Source organism: Eulemur rufifrons, chromosome 27 (assembly GCF_041146395.1).
Source record: "Eulemur rufifrons isolate Redbay chromosome 27, OSU_ERuf_1, whole genome shotgun sequence".
NCBI lineage: Eukaryota > Metazoa > Chordata > Mammalia > Primates > Lemuridae > Eulemur > Eulemur rufifrons.
Window position 1 is genome coordinate 33,128,490 of NC_091009.1, and position 23,761 is coordinate 33,152,250.

Genomic DNA, 23,761 nt, shown 5'->3' on the forward strand with positions numbered 1-23,761 from the left:
TCATTCTGAGCTGAGGGCCACCTTCAGGGTTTCATGGGGTCCGAGTGGATAAGTTCTAGCGAGTTCCAAGGTGCAGTCAGTACCGACTGGGAAATCACGTATTTTGTTGACACTCTCCCCGTGTGCCTTGACTCCTTGAAATGGATTCTCCCACCCCGCTCCGATGCCTGCTGCTCCTGTCTTCTTCACTCTTTCCTCAGCCTGTCAAAACTAACCCTCGGGACACCGTGTCTGCTTAATTTATTTATTCCTTGGTATTTATTAAATTCCAAGCACTCATCTCGGTACTGGAGACGCAGCAGTGCATGGGAAAGGCAGGCCTGGCGGCCGTCACGGAGCACTCTTCGTGGGGGGGACAGTTAGCAAACAAATGAGTAAAAGCATAAGCAGCGTTGGGGAGTGACACGCTCCACGCAGGGAAGGAAAACCTACGAAGGCGCTTCCCAGAACCGTCCGGAAGCTTCTGCACGCAGACGTGTGCCTGCTGTCGCCAGAGGGAACCCTTCAAACACAAGTTAGCGCAGACGTGTTCTGAAACTCTTCCTGTCTCCAGTATGAGAAAACGACTTTTTTTTATAATTGTGAATGAAGTTTCACAATAAAAATTTATTTAACTTAGTTCCGTTTTACTGGATCAAAAATCATGTTTTTTAAAAAAAAAATTAAAGAAATAATATATAAAAGTTGAATAAAAAGAGAAAAAAAAGGAATTTGTTTTCCTCTCCTAAGCCAAATGGCTGTTCTCTATCCTGTCCATAGGGTGTCTTTAGTGGGAACAGCCAGCGGGCCACCCCCCCCAGTCCCCTGCAGGGACTTGAGGACCCTCCCCACCCCCCATCTTCGTGACTCTCCATCTGCTCCTCCTTCCACGACTCCCTCATTTGTTGATCTGGCGTCTCCCCACAATCTTAGCACACCAGATTCCTGTTCTTCCCACATGTACTTTGCTATCTTCTCTCTTTCTCTAGAGCCATCCAGGGCATTTATCACATTACCATCATATTTGTTAATATATTTGTCTTCCTCCCGCAGATTCTAAACCCTCTAAGGGCAGAGTCTGTGGCCTGTTGCTGCAATATCCTCAGTGCCTGGCATGGTATTGTGTGTATGCTGGGCACTTCACAGATGCTTGCTGATCGAATAAACGAAGGAATGAAGTCCTCCCATGGCATGAACAGAAGAAGTCCCTGTTAAGTTAAAAACGCCCCACTTCCTACTTTAAATGAATGGATTCAAGTGCAGGGCAGGGAATATGCACCAGTAAAAAATACGGTACTTACCCCTTTCAACAAGTTCATAGCGATCATCCAAGCTGCTGTGAAAATAAAAAAACAAGTTGACAAGTTGCTATATTCTTAAGAGACATAGAATTCAGTTGGCATTTAATTTATATTTAATAAATGTCTTGAATGCATAAAAGAATGAGGGCTGGGGGGATAAAAGGAGAAGAGAGGAAAGGCGAAGAGGGAGGGAGGGAAGAGAGGAAGAACCTGGAGAGGAAGGAGACAGAAAGTGCAGGGGGGGGGCGGGAAACAGCCAAGAGTTGTCTGCTAAACTCAGATAAATGGCTGAATGATTTTATTTTAAATCTTCTGTTTTTCATCAAATGTGGCTATTTCTGGCCAAAGAAACACATAAACTTCTCCAGATATTTCCCTCCTTCCTTTTGCTTTTTGTCTCTCCTCAATCCCTCTCACCCTTTTTGTCCTAAAAGACCGGACACACATTCTTTTCACTGGTTATTGTTCAGCCAAGTTCACAACATTATTAGCAAATGTAGAAAATATTAATATTTAATATAAACCACGAAAACCATACCAGAAGTCTTTGATTACAAGTTCTGGTCATGAACAGGACTTCCTGCCAGACGTCTTCTCCAGCACACGTATCCCACTGGACTGGCTGCGTCCCTGCCTCGTGGGTACGTGATTTGTGCCACTATTGCTACCATTATTATTTTTAATCCATAAATCAACTCTTACCAGGATCTTCTCCTATGCAGATCATAGATTTTATAGAGAACAACAATCAGGGCTATTGATGTCACAATAATCAGAAATGCCAGAAATGCTATCAGTGCTTTAGAATTATCTAGAAATGAAAAATAACATATTAATAGAGCTTATTATGTCAAGTATTTTGCAAGATTCTTTGGATAATCACCTTTAAAGTACTTCCATTTTAGTATTTTTCACTTACTATGAGGTTTCAAAAACTAAAAATGTTAGAATTAGACCAAATACCTGATTTGGTGATTTGGAGCTATATTACTCAGAACCAATAAAAACATTTTATATTTAATTAGAATAGGAGAACAATTCACTTTCCTTCCATTAATAATCTTTGATAAGATACTATCATTTATATTTAATTCTTTCTGTCAATCATTCCATTTCAAAGGAATCCAGGAAGTAATCGAGTTACTATAATTTTCAGAGAGAAACTTATGTAGTTTAACTTTATATGCAGAAGTGGGTAGCTTCCTAAGGGGATCAAAAGGCTTCTACTTCACAAAGATAAACCCTCTAACCTGCTCATTGAGGTGTCAAATCAATTTACCAAGAGACAAAAATTGTTTCATTCTATAGTTAGGATAAGACTTACCGTGACTTAAATTTTCACTAAGGTTTAATGTGAATTTCCTGGAGAAAGGGCAGAGAAGAGGGTGTCCTGGGAATATCTTGTAGCCCGAATGAGTGTATTATCTTTGTCTTACATAGCGAAAGGGCAGCAAAACAGTGCAGCAGCCCAAGGCCCTCAGCTCTGGAGCCAGACGCTTCGGGCCCCGGCCCTCGCTCTGCGGCCTCCTTGTTGGGAACTTGGCCAGAATCCTTACTATCTTTGTACCTCCGTTCCCGAAGTCCTACCACGAGGTTAAGTGAGTTCATTCACAGCAAACACTCAGCACAGTGCCTGGGATGTAGTGAGTACTAATTACTCACGAGTCACAAAAAATGTTTTTGTGCCTTATTATCTGCCAAACATGTCTCTACATACTGAGGATGTCCCGGAAAAGAAAACAAAGATCTCTGTCCTCGTGGAACTTACTTTCTAGTGAGAAAAGATAGATAATCCATGATAAACATAAGAAATAGCAAACAGTAAAATAGGTTAGAAGATGATAAAGGCTGTGGAGATAAAAAGGAAGACGGTCCCTGGAGATGCTAATACTACAGAACATAAGAGCAGGTACCAGTTCTCAGGAAATTTACAGTCTCTCTGGGGGATGCAGACACTAGAAAGGTAAACAAACAAAGGAAACAATTACACGCTTTTTCTTATTTTCTCAAAAATGTAAGTAAGGTGACGAGGAAGCAGGCAGAACCTATTTTCTGCTAATATATGGTGTGTGGAGAGGTCTTCTTGAGCACGAGACAGTTTTTTTTTACAACCTGAAAGATGGAAATGACTCCACCCAGAAAACAGCTGCCAGAAACAGTTTGTCTCACGTTCAAAATTTCTGTAGTTGGAAACTCATAAAAAGAGGAATATAGAAAATAATTTCAGATAGAGACTGTCAAGACCTGGGTTTGAATTCTGGCTCTGCCATTGCTTTGATTTATGGGGCAAGTGGATTAAATTATCTAAAGTTAATTTTCCTCACTCATAAAATAAGAATGATTTTACTAACGGGGTGTTTATACTTGTGGTATGGATAAAGATGGACAAATGAATGTGGGTGTATGGGTGGATTGTAGTGAATGTTTTTAGGAAAGAAGTTCTTATTGCAACAGGCTCCTAAAATGACCCAAAGTGTCCTTGTTCTGTCTCTGTCTCAAATTCCTTTCAGTGAAACTGTAAGTCTATGCCGGTGACGAGTGGCAAGTACATAATGATCAGCACGATGGTTTCCAGATTCTGTGGATAAAACTCCATCCGAGAGGCAACCATCTAATCTCATGGCCCTCGAGTACATTATTAAAAAGAAACGAAGTTACTGGCAACATAGAAGACTCTGAAGTGAGATTTTGTAAGAAACTGCACCAAATGACTCCGAGTTGGCACTCACACCCATAGGGATCAATAAGGGCTGTTTCTGCAGAAACATTAAGTAGCATCAGACTTGCATTGATAAACTCACTAATAATAAAACAGCCGAGTCTTCAGATACACTTTGTGATCTAAGCACACATGTTCTCTCCAGGAATTCCATTCATATTAAAAAACTGAAAATGGCATCGACACATAACAGCAGAGAAAATGGGAAAAGAGAAATGAGAGGTGGGGCCATTTCGACAAGTTGTGAAGGTCGGAAACAAAGGAGAAGAAGCCACAGCCCAAACGCACGCTGAAAAGGATACACACCAGTTACGCAGAATGCCTGAGTCTCAGGTCTGAAGGCAACGTATGCAGTGAAAGTGAATCCCAGGGCAGAAAGCGCAAGTGAAATGTCTATTTACAGGAAAAAAGAAATACCCCTTGAAAAAGCCACTCCCAGAAAGGAGACAGAAGGTTATTCTCTGGAAAAATTAAGGGGAAGAGGTAAGAGACTTGGGGTAAAATCAGGCTCAGCACAGGGCAGGGACGAGGCCCAGGACTGAAATTAGGAAGACAAAACAGTAGTCTGCAAAACCTCTGCTTCACCCTTCATCCTACCGCCAAGGGTAGTGATTAATTTCTGGAGATAATGAATGATATCAGAGAAAATAAATCAGTGATATCACAGGGAATTTCCTTAGTCACAGAGATTTCCTAAGCACCACAGAACTTCTAATTAGCTTTTCCTAGTGTCCCCCTGTCACCATGATTAGATCACCGTAGGAACCAAACTCTTCAGGGAACCGTCAACACCAAGGAGGGATGCCAAAATAATGAGTCAACTTACAAGTTCCATGACTCTTAATAGGCTTCAAAAAAGACTATAGAAAAAAAAAATGGAAAAAAGAGAATTTCTCAGAGATGTATAAGTCTCCAGGTCACAAAGGCCAACACTAACCAGGAAAATTAATGGGGAAAAAAAAAAATTTCAGGTAAGACCAAGAATGAAGAGAAAAGCTTAATAGTTCCACTGAAAAAAAATATGGGAACACACCAAACAAACAAACAAACAAACAACAAACAAAACAACAACAAAAACGAGAAGCAGGATGGAATTAGAAGCATTACAAAGTAATACTGGACACAGGAGAATAAAACAGAAATACTTTTTAAATTCTAGAATTTTTAACTTAGAATTTTATGCCCAGTCAAAATATTGGTCAAATGCCAGAGTAAAGATATTTTCAAGCATTCAAAAATTAGAATATTTTCTTCTTACACTAGAGGATTTTTTCAATAAAATGTGAAGGAAGAAAAAAAATACATGAGAACTAGATGCAGCAAATCTAAACCAGAAGACTGATGAAGGGAAATGTTTAGACGGCAGGTGAGAGTCCGCATCAGAGCAGGAAGAAAGGGGCCCTCGGAGTTCACTCGAGAAAGTTGTCAAAATACAGGTGACGGAATGAATCCAAAAGTACATTTCTAGTAGCTGTACCCTAGCAATGCACAACCCAAGTGCTTCCCTGGAATAGATACCACTATTTACAAAGTAACTGCATTATTTATCCCTTACGAAAATGATACTGTGAGCCGAAAGTTAAGACCTTTTTTTTCTCCTTTATGGAGGAAGGACGTGAGCTAACTCATTAGCTCCGTTGACCTGGAAATCTTATAAAAGAGGAATATTAGCTATGTGACCAAGCAACACTGCTAATGATAAAATGACCTGTGATTGCTAAACTATTTAACACACCTGGACAGGAAGTGCTGTGTATGAGCTATGTTGGGAAGTCCTAGCTTTGGGCTTCCTGAGTGCAGTGCTCTCTTGTAACCGAGCACACGCCTGTTGGCCGGCACACCTGGAAGGCGTGGCCGGCACACCGGGAAGGTCCACCTGCGGAGCTATTCTACGAGATACGGGTTCCTTTTGGAAGGCAGCTCCCACAGCCTCACGCACGTTCTCATTTTCTCACGTCTCAGTTGTCTCTGAGAAGGTCAAAGAATCGTCCCTGGGTTGCTGTGTCCACGCTGCGAGGATTCCCACTGCCAGACGCCCTCGCTCGCACACCGTGTTTCCTGTCCTGGGTCTAAGCGAAACAGTTCTAGGTCTGGCCTATTAAGGTGTGAACCTAAAATGTTCAGTTGAGTCTAGGACCACCAGGGCTAGGCGGTGATACAGCTACAAATTATTTATATAATAGGAAAAATTCAGTGCAACTGCTTTTATTATAAATATATCAGGAAATAAAAGCCTAATAGGGAAATAAAATCAAAGATATATGGTAGAAGTGGTTGGTTATTTAACATTAAAAGGCTTTTATTTCATAAATCTGTACAGAAAGAACTACAACTTTACCCAGGCCTCAGTAAACCAGTTTGCAAAATAAGCTGTTTCTCTATCTTCCCTTTTGACTTTGGGACACAAAGCATCAGCGATTGTGCACACCCACGTGTACGTAAATAACAGAGAAAGACCTAAACACGGCAAAGACAAGATCAGGAATAATCTATGGTTGATAACAAAACACACAGAGGCTTAAATAATTTTATTTACATGGCCGGGCGCGGTGGCTCACGCCTGTAATCCTAGCACTCTGGGAGGCCGAGGCGGGTGGATCGCTCAAGGTCAGGAGTTCGAGACCAGACTGAGCAAGAGCAAGACCCCGTCTCTACTAAAAATAGAAAGAAATTATCTGGCCAACTAAAATATATATAGAAAAAATTAGCCGGGCATGGTGGCGCATGCCTGTAGTCCCAGCTACTCGGGAGGCTGAGACAGGAGGATCGCTTAAGCCCAGGAGTTTGAGGTTGCTGTGAGCTAGGCTGATGCCACGGCACTCACTCTAGCCAGGGCAACAAAGCGACACTCTGTCTCAAAAAAAAAAAAAAATAATAATAATAATAATAATTTTATTTACAAAGTTAACAAGTAGAGAAAGCTTAAAATACTTTACTAAATCTTCTTCCTCCATAGGCTTAAAGCTATAGGTAATGTTAGTAACTCTAGAAAAAGCAGGATATAATAGTATTTATATATACACATATATATGAAGGAAACTATAAAGAGAACTGAAAAGAGAAATGGTTAAAAGTAATTTCTCTGGTGAACAGAACAGTGGGTGGGGAATGTCATATTCAGCTGCAATTTTCATTATTATAATAGAATTTAAAATGATTTTTTAATGTGTACCATTATTTTGATTAAAATATTTTAAGTAGTAATGATTATTTAAATAGGCATGTCATTATTAGGGAGTGCTTATCTTAGCTGCAATTAGGTAAATCAAGACAGATGTCTACCTAAGACCCACTTCTGCCAAGCACACTACTGAGAGACAGAGTAACAACGTTACTGACATGAAGAAATGCCATAAACAGGATCATACTAGTTTCTATACACAAACCCTCTTATAAATTCAACAATCCTTTAATAATTAAATCTCCTAACTTGAATTTAAGGCATTGTATTTTAATATGTTGTTCACCTCTCTGTATATATGTTTTTCCAGATAAAATATTATATTTATGGAAAATATGTAATTAAAACATTTGACAATTAAATGTGACTAAGAATGTAAAATAATACATATTGTAGAGACTAATATATATCTTAACATCTATATAATACATAGTAATGACTTACAAGATGTTGACCGATGCCTAGTAACTGGATCTCCAAAAAAGTCCCCATTGTTACAACGGATCTGAATTTCAGTAATAAAAAATAAAATTATTTAGATTCCAAGCAAAGTTATATATCATAATGTAAAACATACATTATTTATTACAGAATGCTATTTATCATCATTAAAATTTTTCTGATTTGCTTTAAAGTTCAAACTTCAAGGTAATATCACTATGTTATCAAATATTTTTTAAAAGATAATTAAAAGATATAAAGAAATCTTAGCTCATGTAGCAAAAATAATAATAGTTATAATCAGCAATAATTAATGAAACTGTATGAATAAATAAAACCCAATACATCAAAATATTCATAATTTAACGTTAAATCCTATTAGTAGGCTAATCTCTTTATATCTTATTTAAAAAAGGAAATTCAACCATAAGCTGTTTACAAGAGTTTTATATATAAAATTCAAGTAAATTTTTAAAGGGAAATGGATACAGAGTAAAATTTAACTAAGCATGAATACCAGTCTTGTAATATTTAATATAAATAAAACAAAAACAATTTAGATTTACAGAGAAACTGAAAGGAGGGAAAAAAAACAATGAGAATCTTTGACAAAAAAGAAAACTTAAGTAAGAATAGATCTGATTGGTATCATTAAACAAGATTGATAGCTATGATAAATATGACAAATATATACCTAAACTTTTACCCTAAGGAAAATATATAATTTCCCCAGTATTCACAGAATATTCATAAGTATTTATCATATATTGAGTTGTAAAAAGTATTCTATAAATGCCCAAAGGCAGAAATTATAAAGCCAATTATCGTTTATGAACTAATTCTAGCAATAAGAAACTCAAGCACCAGAAACATAGAAACACTCTCCTAAATAACAGGCAAATTAAAAACTCTTCCAAATTGCAATTATAGACTCATTAGGAATTATGAACATTTTAATTTAAATCATTCATTAAATTTTACATGCAAGTATTCAGAAATTAGCGATAAGGAATATAGACATGGGATACAGTTAAAATTTTACCAAAGGACAAGTCATAGCCTTTTTTTCCCTTTTAATTAATAAAAAGTAAAAAAAAAAAAAGGAAATGACAGGGGGGGAAAAAAACGCTTTCAATCCCAAAGCTACAAGAAGAACATAAAACAAACTTATGAAAAAAGTAAAAAATTAACAATAATAAATCAACTTTACTAATTTATGAACCAGAGACCACAATGGTGAAAAAGCTGAAATGACTGCTCTCCCATAAAGGTGTGAACGTGGTCATGGAGACAGAAATAAGCACACAAAGAAGGTAGGGCAAGAGCAAGGAAGAAAACAAAAGACAGCCTTTCCAAGAGCGGGGAAGAGAATGGGTAACTGAGTAATTGTCCTCTCGCTTGAACTTTAAGACTTTGTTTTAACATGGTGGCCACCTGTATCTTTTCAGAAAAACTGATCACGTGTGCAGAGTGGGAGAAGAGTATTCTAAGAAGGGAGAGAAGCCTGCAGAGCTGCCTAAAGAGAGCAAAACCTCGGTGTATCTGAGAAACTGAAAAGACACCGGTGTGCCTGGAACCCCGTGGGCGACGGGGAGCTAGTGGGAAAAAGGGACAAGGTACAAAGACACGGCCATAACAAAATATTTTTTTACATGGACAAGTCTTAAAAAATATATAAATGGCACAATCACTCAAAAGGAAGTAAAATATCCGAAAAGACTAATCATACTGAAAGAAAATGCAAATGATTCTCAAAGAATTCTTCTGCATAAAAGGGATCAAACAGATTGTTCAGGGAACTAATCATCCCTATGTTATTTAAAGTTATATAACAAAGAAGAACAGGAAAATACCTCAGGTGTGTTTTATCAGGTCAACATAACATTTATACCAAAATGTAGTAAGAACGAGTCCCCCATGCTTGTGCCAACACCAACTCTACCCACTTATTAAATGATCTCGTTCGTGAATACTTATCCAGAAAGACTTGATAAAATAGTAGGCTATTGATTTCAACAATACTTTAAAAGAATAAAGCACCAGAAAGAGCAGGATTTTTTCCTAGAATGTGGGAATGGTTTAGCACCAGAAAACCTTTCACTGTAACTCATCATATAGACAAATCACACCATGGCATCATGACTGCGGCATGATCCAACACAATGACAGAAAAAAACTGACAAAATCCAACCTATTTTTCCAGTTAAAAAACAAAATTCAACAAGCTTATAAACACAAAAACACTTCTTTAAGTGATAAAGAGTCTGAAGCTAATCATCAATATCATATTAATAACTGTGAACTATGGAAATTTCCACTGAACAGGAAAAAAAGTGACAGATTTATCTGTATAAAAATAAAAGAGGGGATCGTATAGGAACTGAAGTGCTATGAAGAAAATCAAAAGGCAAACTATGAACTGAAAACAAAATTTATAATACCTACAGCAAAGAGTTTAGTATCATTAATGTCCAAGGATTTCCCTATGAAAACTGGACAAAGGAAGTAAAGAGTAAACACAAGAACAAAAAAACTTTACTTGCCCTCAACAGTAAGTAAAGAAACTCCATTAAAACAAAAAGAGACACCAATTCAAATGTCACCCTCTAAAGGTCAAAGAACAAGAAAGGCATGTCCAGTGCTGGTGACTCTCTCAAGAAGTCATTTCACACAAACAGAGTAATTTGTAACTTTTATCAAAAAAAAAAAGTGCTATACATCCAAAATGTTAAAATGCACGTAAATTCCTTTTGACTCAATAAATTCTAGGAATTTATCAAACATAAATGATTAAAGACATAATAGAAGATTTTGCTATTTACCAATAAGTATGTTTACTGAATGTTTATATTAAAAACCAACATACTTACTGATAGTAGAATGTGATAAAACCATGTGATAGAATCTTATGCAACCATCAAAAACTACATAGTAGTAAAATATTTAACATGAAGAGGTACGTGACATAGTAACATGAAAAATACAGTTTATCAAACATGTGTTCAGAATGTTGATTATGTATATAATATCCAATACATGTTAAATGCAGATGTGTATTACATATCATGAAAGTATATATACAAAATATGGTCAGTGGTGAGATTATGAGTATTTTTAATTCTCTGTGTTCACTGGCATTTTCTAACATTTATTTCTAGTATTTTCTAACCTCAAGGTACCTATAAAATTTTTGCAACTGAAAAATTCACATTAATAAAGACAAAAAGCCAAGGTAAAGAAACGATTTGGCAAAGTATTAATCTATTTTGCATACACTGTGCTTCTTGACACAGGAACGATAATTTAACTATAATTAAGTCACATTGAAGTTCCAAAAACATTCCAGTGAAACATTTGCTACTGTTTTTAGCTCTAGAAATAAAAAGTTTGGAATCAAAGTGACTGTAGTCAACAGTAAGTTATGGTCTACTTTAAAATTCGGGGGACTTTGATAATGTGATTTCGTTACACATCAGAGCTTCTCAGGCTCCTGTGAGCACTGGTCTGCATGCTATTCAAGCACTGGATAGTAACATTTTAATGTGCACGGGTGCTATGATGGTATAGACAGCACAGCCTTACCCTAAACTTATAGTCTGTTGAATAGTAAAGATTTTGTACATCGAAGAAGCAGGTGTTGTTTTTATAATTATCAGCTACAGCATCTCCAGCTTTGACTTCCAAATGATACTGTGCGCTGGGACCGTTCAGGTCACTGGGAGGCTCGCAGGTGACGAGCATGCTGTTATCCGAAGTCTGGCTGACACTCACGTTCCGGACTTTCCCGGGATCTGTCGAAATGAAGAAAGACGTGTTAGTTTAATCATTTGATATGCATATTTATATTACTTGACCGTTCGTGTGTACAGTGTATTCTAAGTGTTAGTTGAGAGGGCATGGATGAAGTAGTTATCATAGTACAGAAATAAAAAAGTTATAGTGAAGCATCTGGAAAAAGTCACCTGCCCTTCCAGGGAGCATTAGCATGTAGGCTGTGCTTGAGGCCGTGAGCGCCCACGCCACCCCTGAGCCAGAGTGCACAGCAGTCGGGAGTAGAGAAAAGGCGGGAACAGGGAGCGGGGAGACAGGGAGGAGGAGAGGGATGTGATGCGGAGTGGGCACCTCCGAGGCCCTACAGCCCAGGCCCTCCGTCCCTGCAGGGCTCACACTGTCCCGGTGAGCATCCTCAGGGTCCTTCATTGTCCTCATGTTCTGCGACACCACAGAAACTCGGGGAACAACAAGAGCATAGAGCTCTAGGACCTGGACCTTTTAAATCAGAACCTAAATGACGTTAAGAAATGCCTTGAAAAAAATGGCAGAAATGTTTTATATCCTTTTAAAACATGCCCCACTCCTTTGGGAGAACCAGGACCTGCATCCCTGCGTCAGGCCAGGGGCTGCTGGGAGGGGCAGGGGAGTGTCTTGTTCTTTGTGCCACAGGAGACGGGACTACCCTGGGTGGAGGTCACGAGACTATTTTAGCCGAAGCTGGGATTCATCAGAACCTTTAAAAGCTCCGTACTTCTGCTCAGAAGCAGGATGCTGGTACTTTGAGATGGGAGTCTGCCAGCCTCCTCATTTGCCAACAAATTAATAAACTTTCCTTTCCTCCTCCCTGCACCCCTCAAAAAATAAAAGAATATTTTCTGTTCAGCTCTGAAGAGGACATTTCTTCACGAGCTTGCTGCTCACTAGGGTCTCTGGAGTTGTGGATGCTGCCCACACAGGGCGTTTCTTCCTCCCTGTCCTTGACGGAGGCTAACATTTACCTGCTCTGGGTCTGGAAACTTAGGAGACGTACAGGTGACAAGAGCCAAATGTCACTGAAAGGAAACCTCAACCGGAAAATGTGACATACAATAAAATAGTAGGTAGTTCAGTGTAACAAAGAGAAGACAATGCTATTCTATTTTGCAAAATGTTGTATCAGGTGCACAGAGGTTAGTAAGTCAATACTTTGTGGGGCGAGGTTAGGCGCCTGACTGCAGGTAATATTTCTAGATTACAAAGACAACAACAGGCAACGCATTTTTTATCTAAAATGACTAGGAACTTAATTGCCTGAAATCTTAGAAATTGTACCAGTGGATACGCCCTCGTGTTTCATGCTTACAATTCTACGACTACATCTGAAGAATACAGAGAACCCAGGATAACAGTTCTTAAATTATTTTATTTTAGATTATCGTAAACCCTAGATACGAACCAATGTGCCAGGTCAATGTGCTTCCCAAATGAAGCATAAAGAGAGATGTATTTTGAGCTAAAAAATTCAGACTTTGCTTTTTAACATTCAAGGAAAGAATCATCAAAGCACAGAACTCACATGATGTTTTTGTGAGAAAGTCACATGTAACAGCCGTCCCATTGCGTTGCACTTTTGCATTGTTGTAGGCATTTAATGATACATAATATTTTGTGAAAGGTTTCAAATCTGTCAGATCATAATTGTTTGTGGTATTATCCAGATTGAAGCAGATTTCTTCTAAGGAAAAAAATGGGAAAATGTAGTAAGTCCTGAGAAGTCAGGACTGCCACATATTTTATGTGGTCTGTACACGGTATCATTCCAAGCAGACTCCAGATTAATGAGCGATTGAGAAATAAGTATTAACATATCCTTGATCCTCGGAAGTACATACAATTATCAGCAAAATGGTATTGAACAAACTCAATTATTAGCAATAAACTCAAATATTTCACGATTTTGGTTTCCTATGATTAATTTGGTACATAAAGCATTTAGTAAGTTCAGACACATTGTGAAGATGATGTCTTTTCTTTCTGAGAAAGCACAGCCCCCAGTAGATATGACAAAAGTCTTAAGTTATGGTGTTTCAGAATGATTATTTGTCAGTGAACCTTTTCTGATGCTGAACCCCCAAAGTTTGAACGTTGATGTTGGCTACTGTTTGGGGCTTTATCTGAGGACTCCATCCGAGCACCAGTAACCGGGTGGATCCCAGCACACTGCCTGAAACACTGCAGTAATTCTCGGGGGCTATGAGAGGAGGGTGAGCTCCTCCCGGCACGGGAATCTGACTGTTCGTTGACAGCTTAGTGAAACTGAACAGGCGGAAGGGGGAAAAGAAAACATTACAAGTGAAAGAAGGAATGTTTTGAGTTTAGAGAAAAAGCTGATTAGGACAGCAGTTTCTGGCTAAGAGGCAGGACCTCGTTTAAATGTGTTTTAACATTCAGGCAAAAAAATCAGCATTTGGTAAGTGAAAAGGAATCACTAGCAACTGACTGTTTTTGAGCAGCCAAGTGACGTCAGGAAGGACGGGTACAGGCAGACCAGAGCGGCAGCAGGTTGCTTTACCCGGGGGCAGTTACGGAGGTGTTAATAATACCAAAAATGAACAACTCACTCCACGCGTCAAGCACTGTTTCAAGTGGTGTCCGTGAATCGGTTGATTCAACCACCACCACAAGGATCACCGGCACTCCTGGTGTCATCCGCGTGCTCAGATGAGGAAACTGAGCGGCAGGAGGTGACGCCGTCTGTGCACGACCCTCCAGGAAGTGAAGAAGGAGTCAGCACAGAACCCAGAACATTCCAGAGTCCACGTGCTAATCTTCACCATGTCACACCCTGTATGGTGGGGAGGGGGGACAAGGAACTCCAGCGGGCCGAGCTTTGTCGTTGCCTTGGTCACCTCTCCTTTGGCGCCGCTGGTGGTGCCTGGGGACTTGCCGGAGCAGAGTAGGAAGAGCTCTAGCACAGTTTACCTCTCGTCTCTGTCACTTATCTACAGGGTGGAAGTTACAGCCAAGTCTCTGCATCACCAGGGATTCCACATAGTCAGGGAGACAAAGCGGCTGTTTTAGCCTCATTAAAATCGTCTATTTCTCAGAAATCCCTCAGCTGGGGTAGCTGGTTTATCCTTGCCCGTTCAGTTCTCCCTGTCCCTAGTGACAATTCTCTTTAAGGGCAGGAAAGGCGTGAGCCCAAGCGAAGGGCAGTGGCGGTCCTCTGACGCCAGCTCCTGGTGGGTCTGGCTCCGGGGACAATGCCCCCCTCGGTACCGGGATAAAATCCACGTGTCAGGTGTTGCTCTCAAGATCAACCTGCTGGCATTCGGTGACCTAATTTTTCATGTTTGCATGTGTAATCTCATCACCGTTCTGCACCAAAACCAAGGTCATTTATGCAGTTCTGCGAAGCTTTCATCTTAGCCGATCTGACAGGAGGCAAACGGTTGACTTTATTTTTGAACAAAGCATTGTTCAAAGGTATTGATGTTCGGGCATTTTTTTTCTAAATTGATAATTAATCAAAGTTTCCAGTGCTTAGAAAGGTGGTTTGGAATGCTCATTTCCAAACTGCTAAGAGTTTCAAGCTTTAGTTAAAAAGCCAACGTACAGAAACATTGTTTCCTCCTCCATGTGTTTAAACGCTTCGTTTCTGAAGGCTCTGACATTAGATCACAAGTTGTATGGGACAAATTAAGAATTTATTTGACTGGATGCTTGAATGGCTTTTTCCCTCAGGGCAAAGGGACATGTGTTCACGTCACGCGTGTAGCACTGCAAATGCCTGGAGAGAAACTGGCTTCGGCACTGGTCACCTCTTGTGTTTTTAGGAAATGCCTCAGGAAATACATGAACAATTTCCTAATTTAGATGGCTCTAAAGTATCTTCTGGAATATTATTTCAAATAGTATGAACCTGTTTATGCCATAAGATTTTGTATTACCAAAAAAAAAAAAAAAAAAAGTAGTTTTTCCCTTTAAAAAAGGCACAACACAAAATAATTTCCAGCAACATCACTGTGGTCTTGAAGGGTACACATTTGGTTTCAATAACTTTTGAAAAATAATCCTCTGAATGCAATAAAGCACAGAAGGTCTCCTCCTAATTATCAAGAAAGCTTCGCTGTCACTTGGCATTAAGTTAATGACACAAAACTGCAGTTCCCCGAGATACGCTAAAAACATGAAAAACGCAGGAGCAGAAAGAAAACAGTTCAAGCTGTTGAACATTTATCGTGTGTTCTGTTAACCTCAGTTTCATCATATGAACTGTGAAGATATGTATGTACCTTTCCTCTCAGAATTGTGACTAAACTATTTAGTAAAATCCTTAAATAAAACATTTAAAAAATACTTGATAAACTGAGGTTACTAGATAAACATCAATTACATTTTTCCTAACTCCTTTTCCTCCTCCTCTGGCTTTCAGAGACACTGAAATAACTAAATTATGAAATAATATAACAAAATGTTATATCTGGTTAAAAAGTAATAGGAACTGCAAATTTCATAGACTTTTCTTTTGCAGACTTTTAATAGTGATTTTATTTGAAATAACGAGACTAGTTAAAATAATTGCTTTACCAACACTATTATCCTATCAACTCTCTGACTTAGCTACAATGGGAGAGGATTGAATTATGGTATATGTTTGAGATACATGAAAAAAACGAAAGCAAAGCACATTTCCGTTGAGGGTAGGGCTGGCTCCTGAGTGCACTTTAGGCAGAGGCAGGACGTGGTGTGGAGCTGAGGTCAGTCACCAACGGACAGTTTTGTAGGAAAAGACTCAGACTGCCTGGTACCGCCCACCTGCCTTCTTCCCCCTCCAGTCTCACTCAAGCGTTATATCTGGATAGCTATCATATGTGGGTAGCAAATAAAAAGGAGCCATACTAGTTGCAAACAAACAAACAACAAAATAAAACTTGTCAGACTGCTAATAAGTAACTCATTACATCCTTCTTACCCTAATTATGCAAATATAGTTTTTTTAAAAAAACTTACAAAGGAGCAGTAAACATACCAAATTTCCACCATATACTCTGGCATAAAAAAATACCCTGTAGTCAAGAGAGTACAGAAACCAAGGAACACAGCAAGGGTATGAGTAGAAGATTCCGAAAACACCAAACAGTGTTTTGGTTTTCACAGGAGCCATGCAAAGGCAGTTTGCAAAAGGTATGTTCAGTGAGGCGGAGAGTATCTAATCATCTTGCTGTTTTATCTCCCATTTTTCCTGTCTAAGAGATTTAACTTTTGAAATTACTAAAACCTCAAATATATTGTATATCTTTCTTCTCCATAGCATTTCTTATGCTAATTTGAAAGCATGTGTATTTAACTTTGCTTTAGTACTTTGATTATTAAGACTCAAAAAACCAGCAAAAACAATGTTATCAAAATATAAAATAACATACTGAATAACATACTAAAAGTAAATAGTTTTTTACTTTTCAAGTTTTGAAATTTATGTGTGATTCCTTCCCGCCATACCTAGCAATGGATTTCTTGGCGATTCTCAGTTTGCTCCTGCTTTAACCTATAGGCAGAGGATTAGACAGAAGGATATCCCGGATGTTGAGGCTGCCTTGGGATACTCCATTGGCACTCACCATTTTCCACAAGCCTTTTAGATACTTTTAGTCCTCCAGGAGATGTCTGTTCTCTTAAGTAGCCTCTCATTTGAAGGCCTCATGGCTGAACTCATCAGAGACATTTTTTGACTGCATTTTCTTCTGCAGAAGTCTAATTCTAAACTAGAGCTATGTTCCAATATTCCACCAAATTGGCCTCAGTGGCTGAGTCCACGTTTCATTTTTATTCACCCAATATTTCATGTGTATTAACTAGAACAAGTTTTGCAAAGTGTTTGTTTGTGTGTTTAGGGACCTGAATAATCAGTTCAAAGCAAAACAAATCACTCATGTACTTGCAAGACATAAATGAGTATTACGTTCCAGGGATTTTGTTTTTCTAGGCTTTGGAGTGCAGAGATTGGAACTAAGATCAAGAAAGACAAGCAAATACTGGGAATGTTCTGAGTTTTAGTGATTTCCAGGGCTGGAAAGCCCTCAGCGAATGAAAGCAGTTCTAACATCAGGGCATATTTTATGCTCACCACAGTCTCTATATAGGAAGCTTCCATATTTCTAGTATTTTCAAATTCTTGATTTCTCTTTCCTGATATGAAATTAAATGTTATGCAAATTACCTGTCTTGTTCCAATAACAAAGAGTAAACTTATGAAATTCATCCTCAGGGGGATTCCAGGTGATTCTGCTTTGAAAACCACTCACAGCCTTACAAGAAAGATTCCGAGGCTCATTTGGAGCTGATGAGAGAATAAGAACAAGTAATATGAAAATTAAGACATGGAGAAAACATCCTTCCTGTTATAAGCATGTATCATGAATAGCCATATTTTGACTAACTATAAATGAGTAATGACATTTAAAGACATGTGGGCTGATTTAATTTGCTTTAGAGTAAATTACTTTAACAAAGTAAATGTTACACCAGCGTGGCTCTGTGGAACCCCAGCACTCCCCTGACTTAGAGATGTCTGGGAACCCCCGCTTCCTCTCATTCCTATTATTCTCCAGACAGCTTGTGATTCACAGATTTCACTCTGCTGAAAATCAGGCATTTTTGACACTGATAAATTTAACAGTCACTGTTTGAATAGCACTCGTCATGGTTTCCAGTAACTAGATATTAGGACCGGAGAAGAATGGACAGATATTTAAATAAAATGCATGAGATATAAATTACATTTGAGATATGGTTCGATGAGTTTTGACAAATGTAACCACCACCACAATCAAGATACAGAAAATTTCTATAACCTCAAAAAGTTCTTGTGTGCCACCCAGTCACCTCCGCCCCCTTGCTCAACCCACCCCTGCTGTAATCTGCTTTCCATTAATATAGATTAAATTTATCTTTTCATGCATTGCACATGAATAAAATTAAACAATAATATTTTTACATCTAGTATTTTGCCTTCAACATAATGTTCGCAAGAGTCATTCACGCTGCTGCGTGTCAGTAGTCCTTTTTCATTCATCAGTAGTTATTGTAAAGATATAAGATGTACCACATCTTATTTATGATCCGACAGTTAATGGACATTTGAGTTGTTTCCAGGTTTTGGGCTACTATGAATGAATCTGCTTTATCTTCACATGGACTTGTTCTTTCCTCTTTGGTAAATATCTCGAGAGAAATTGCTGGGTCATTACTTTACATTCTCCCCAATAGTTAGTACTATCAGTCTTTTTAAGTTTAGCCACTTTAATGGATGGGTAAATATCATCACATCAGTGTTGTTTTAATTTGCATTTCTCAGATGACTAATGATGTTGAGCACCTTTTGATGTGCTTATTGGCCATTTGTATATCTTCTTTTGTGAACTATATATTCAAAATGTTTGCCCACTTTTAATTGAGTAATTTGATGCCTTATTTTATAGCTGAATGAGCCCTCTGTATATTCTGGAAAAACTTTCTGTGTTGAAAAAATTAATTGTGATATATTTTTACAACCTATGGTGTACCTCTTATTTCTTTTTAACGGTTTCATTCAAAGAGCAGGAATGTTCAATTTTGATGAAGTCCAATATATTAAAATTATTTCTTTTGTGATTCTTGCTTTTCATCCCCCAAGAAATCTTTGCTTAAGGCATACAGATATTCTCCTATGTCTTTGATTGGACATTTTTATAATTTTGGCTTTAGTGTTTAGGTCTGAAATCTATTTTTTGTTTTTAGTTTATTTTTGTGTTCATTGAGCGGTGAGGGATGATGTTCATTTTTTTCTATAGGGATACCAGAGTCATTTGCTGAAAAGACTATTCTTTTGTGCTTTCACTAAATATAAAAAAAAATAGTTTTCTGGTATTTCTATTTTGTTACATTAATCAATCTATAAAGACTGGAATAATTTTAGTGTATAATATCCAAAATTTGTGAAACTTTTCTAGTTATGCTGAGGAAATAGTTTTTTTTTGCTCTTCTTGTAGCTTTCTGTTATTTTGGACAATTATGGGAGACTGGGATTTAGGCAGCCCCTTTACTACTCAGCTAGTCATATTTTTATATGGAATTTAGAATCACTGTAATATGTTTTGTCAAAAATCCTGCAGTATTATAATTAACAAATGAGTTCAGCAATGTGGCAGATTACAAGATCAATAGAGAAAAATCAGTTGTATTTCTAGGCACTAGCAACAAGCAATCTGAAAATGAAATTAAGAAAACAGCGCCATTATAAGCAAAAATAAATTGAAACTAGGAATAAATTGAACAAAAGAGGTACAAGACTTATGCACTGAAGAGTAGAAAACATTTTGGAGATAAATTAGTGAAGACCTAAATTAATGGAAAAACACCTGATATTCACGTAGACTAACACTGTTAAGATGGCAATATTCTCCACATTGATCTATAGATATAGTGCAATCCCTGTAAGAATCCAAGCTGGCTTCTTTGCAGAAACTGATGTGTTGATCCTAAAATTCCTATGGAATTTCAAAGGCCCTCAGATATTCTAACCAATCCTGAAGAAAAAAGCAAATTTGAAGGATGCACACTTTCCAATTTCAAAACTTACTGCAAAGCAACAGTAATCAACAGGGTGGCAGTGGTATAAGGATAGATACGTATACCAACAAAGTAGAACTGAAAGTGCAGAAATAAACCCATCATTGTGGTCAAGTAATTTTTTACATGAGTGGTAGGACCAATGAATGGGGAAAGAACAGTGTGTTCAGCAAATGGTGCGAGGAAAATTGGACAGCCACACGTAAAAGAATGAAATCAGACCATTACCTCACACGATACACAAATATTGACTCGAAGTGGACTATAGAGCTAAATTTAAGGGCTAAAGCTATGAAATTCTTAGAAGGAGACATAAAGATAAATATGAATGATCTTGGACTTAGCAATAGATTTTCATATATGACATCAAAAGCATAAACAAAAGTAAAAACAGAAAAATTGAACTTCATCAAAATTAAAAACGTACATGCTCCAAAAAGTATCAAAAAAGTAAAAAGACAACTCACAGATGGGGAAGGATATATTTGTAAATCTGACAAGGGATTTGTGTCTAGAATATAAAAAGAATTACAACTCAATAAAAAAATCCAATTAAAAATACACAAAGGATTTGAATAGATAAAAGATATACAAATGGCCAACAAATACATACAAGCATACTTAATATCATTAGTCATTAAGAAATGCAAATCTAAACCACAATGAGATATCCTTCACATCTACTAGGATGACTAAAATAAAAAAGGTAGATAACAACAAATGTTGATGAAAATGTGGAAAAATTGGGACCGTTACACATTGCTGATGAATATATACAGTGGTGCATCCACTTTGGAAAACAGACGGGCAGTTTTTCAAAATGCAAAACATAAAGTTGCTAGTGACTCAAAAAGTTGCAACCCCAGATACACACCAAAGAGAAATGAAAATATATACACAAAAAACTTGCGCATGAATGTTCCTAACAGCATTATTCATAATAGCTGAACAGCGAAGGCAAACTAAATGTCACTCACCTTACAAAGGGACAAACAAAATAAGGTATCTCTATGCAATGAAATATTATCCAGCAATAAAAAATGAAGAATTGATACATATTGTATCACAATGACAGGAATGCGCCTTGAAAATAGCACGCCAGGTGAAAGAAGCCCGTCATGCAAGGTCGCATATTGCAAAGTCCCATTTACAGCAAATGTCCAGAACAGGCAAGTCCGTGCAGACAGGGGTAGGTGGGTGGGTGGCTGCCTGCCCGGGGGGCTGGAGGGAAAGCAGGGAGTAACTGCTAACAGATGCGGGGTTTCTTTACGCTGTGATGAAAATGTTTTAAATTGATTCTGGTGATGGCTGCGTAACTCCAAAAATATTTTAAAAAATCATTGAATTGTACATTTTAAACGGGTGAATTGTGTGGTATGTGAATTAATGATTAAGTTTTTAAAAGAACTGTGGCGTCTTTTGCAGTTGTCTTACAAAAATCTCCCTTCTTTCTCCAGCGAAATGATATGCAAAATGGTTAAATTGCCATTTTCTAAGGCTGGAGGATTCCCGAATTACTGAGATAAACCTTAATAATGTTATATTGTTTTTAATCCACTTGGCCAATATTTCATTTTCTGTTAATATTTAGCTCCTATGTTCATAGAAGAGACAGACCTATAGTTGCCTCAGCTTTGGCCAAGTTTTATATCCATATTGTATTAATTCTAATCCTAGTCCAAATTCTAACAATAGTCAAATGAGTTGACAAGTTTCCATGTCCTCTATACCATGGAATAGTTTGGATAAGATAAGAATTATCTGTTATTTGCCTAACTTTGTAAAACTACCTTCTCTTCATGCTTTTATAAAGGTGTGTTAAGTAAGCAAATAGTACATGAGAAGTGGGTAGAAAGATATGCAAAATAATTTTAATTCCATGTTTCTAATTCTGCCTAGGTAAATGTTCATAATTCATAGGTTCTAGACAATTAACCATTTTATCTAACTTTTTAAATTGGATGCAAAGTTGTTGTATAATTTTTAGAATTTGTATTATTTTTTTCTTTTTCTTTTTCTTATTTAATCAACAGGGTTGTTTTTTTAGATGTCTGGCTATTTCATTATTTTTTTCAAAGACCAGCCTTTAGAACGGTTGATAAATTCCTATTATTTTTGTCTGTTCCCCCTCAATAGTGCATACTCTAATCTTTGTTATTTTCTCCCTTCTACTATCTTTGCATTTGTTTTCTAAGTACTTTCCATTGATTTTCATTCAGTTGATAGCAAAGTAATAAAAATTTCTTCTCAACTATCACTTCTAAGATTACAAAATTCTCCCAAAATGTGTCTTTACCCAAATGTGCAACACATTTGTATTTACTACAACTTTTGATAGATTGTAACATATTTCTACTCTCACCCATTATTTTCTACTTAATATCTCTCTCTGTCTCTCTCTCTCTCCCTCTCTCCCTCCTTCTCCTTCTTTTCCTCTTCCTCCTTCTCCTTCTCTTCCTCTCCCTCCTGTTCCCTCTTCTTCTCCTTCTTCTTCTTCTTTCTCCCCTTATCCTCCACCCTCTTTTCCTCCTGTGATATGCAGAATTTTTAAATGTCATGATATTCTTCTACTGCTTATAGGCAACACCATCTATTTCTCTTTTTTCCCAGTGGTTATTTATAAATCGTCATACATATAATTAATATGGTTTTAACAGATTCTAAATTTAATTGGAATCTCTGTAATTCTAAACAGCACTGGAATTCTAGCACTGTTTCACCACTGTCTTCCATCTCCCCATCCATACTTAGATTTACCACCGTGCTTCGTTAGTTTCTTTGCTCACGTGACTTCTGTTGGAGGCGGGATCTGCCAGGGGGGCAGAAGGGGAAAGAGCACACCAGGAAGGGAAGGGACAATGAGTGAACAAAACATTTTATTTATTTCAGTTTTGTTTCCAGCATGACCTCATAACAGCCTACAATTTGAAGAAAAAAAGAAAAAAGAGAGGTGTTTGGGCCGTGTGTAATTTATTTTTAAATTCAACTTCAAAGATTGATAGAAATTTGTTTTCAGAAACCCTTCCTCCAAATTTATACCATCATTTCTTGTGATTCTCAAAGAACTGTAAGAACATAAAGGGAAAGCAATTTTACATATAAACGTAAGAAATATACTCACTCCCAAGATCTGTTTCAACAGTTCTTGTTTCAGTATACTCATAGCCACCGTAAAGTATTTTTGCATCACAACTATAAGCATGTCTGGGTTGAAGGTCTTTTAAGTTCACTTGATTATCAAATGACTTATTGCCTGAAAGAAATAAGTATTGCATATGAGTATACTAATACAATACTTCACATGTCAATCTTTTTTCTGACTTCATATTTGTAATACTCTATTTAATATCTATTAGATTGAAAATCTATGGAAATGATGAAAATAATAAGTCAAGACTCAACTTTTACAAAAATACTTGTTGAGTATCCCTTATCCAAAATGATTGGGACTAGAAGTGTTTTGGATTTAAGATTTTTTCAGATTTTAGAATATTTTCATATACATAATGACAGATTTTGGGGATGGGACACAAGTCCAAACACAAAATTCACTTGTTTCACACACACCTTATCTACACAGCCTGAGGTAATTTTGTTTTTCCCTTGGGGACACTGAGTAAACCATGTGTCGTGTGCCTGCATTTTGACTGTCACCTGTCCCATGAGGCCAGGTGTGAAATTTTCCACTTGTGGCATCATGTCAATAATCAAAACGTTTTGGATTTTGGAACATTTCAAATTTCAGATTTTCAGATTAGGAATGCTCAACCTGTATAT

The 23,761-nt window shown here is 37.5% G+C and overlaps 1 protein-coding gene across 1 annotated transcript in view; it reads right to left on the reverse strand.

The window, feature by feature from the left end:
- Positions 1-23,761, reverse strand: part of PTPRC (protein tyrosine phosphatase receptor type C) — a 105,764-nt gene that overhangs the window by 20,007 nt on the left and 61,996 nt on the right. The window contains exons 8-14 of the mRNA XM_069459224.1: positions 23,106-23,237; positions 17,595-17,714; positions 12,951-13,109; positions 11,204-11,412; positions 7,625-7,685; positions 1,983-2,091; positions 1,281-1,315 (exon numbers count right to left, since the gene is read on the reverse strand). Of these exons, the coding sequence (XP_069315325.1) occupies positions 1,281-1,315; positions 1,983-2,091; positions 7,625-7,685; positions 11,204-11,412; positions 12,951-13,109; positions 17,595-17,714; positions 23,106-23,237 (825 nt within the window). The remainder of the gene's footprint in view (positions 1-1,280; positions 1,316-1,982; positions 2,092-7,624; positions 7,686-11,203; positions 11,413-12,950; positions 13,110-17,594; positions 17,715-23,105; positions 23,238-23,761) is intronic.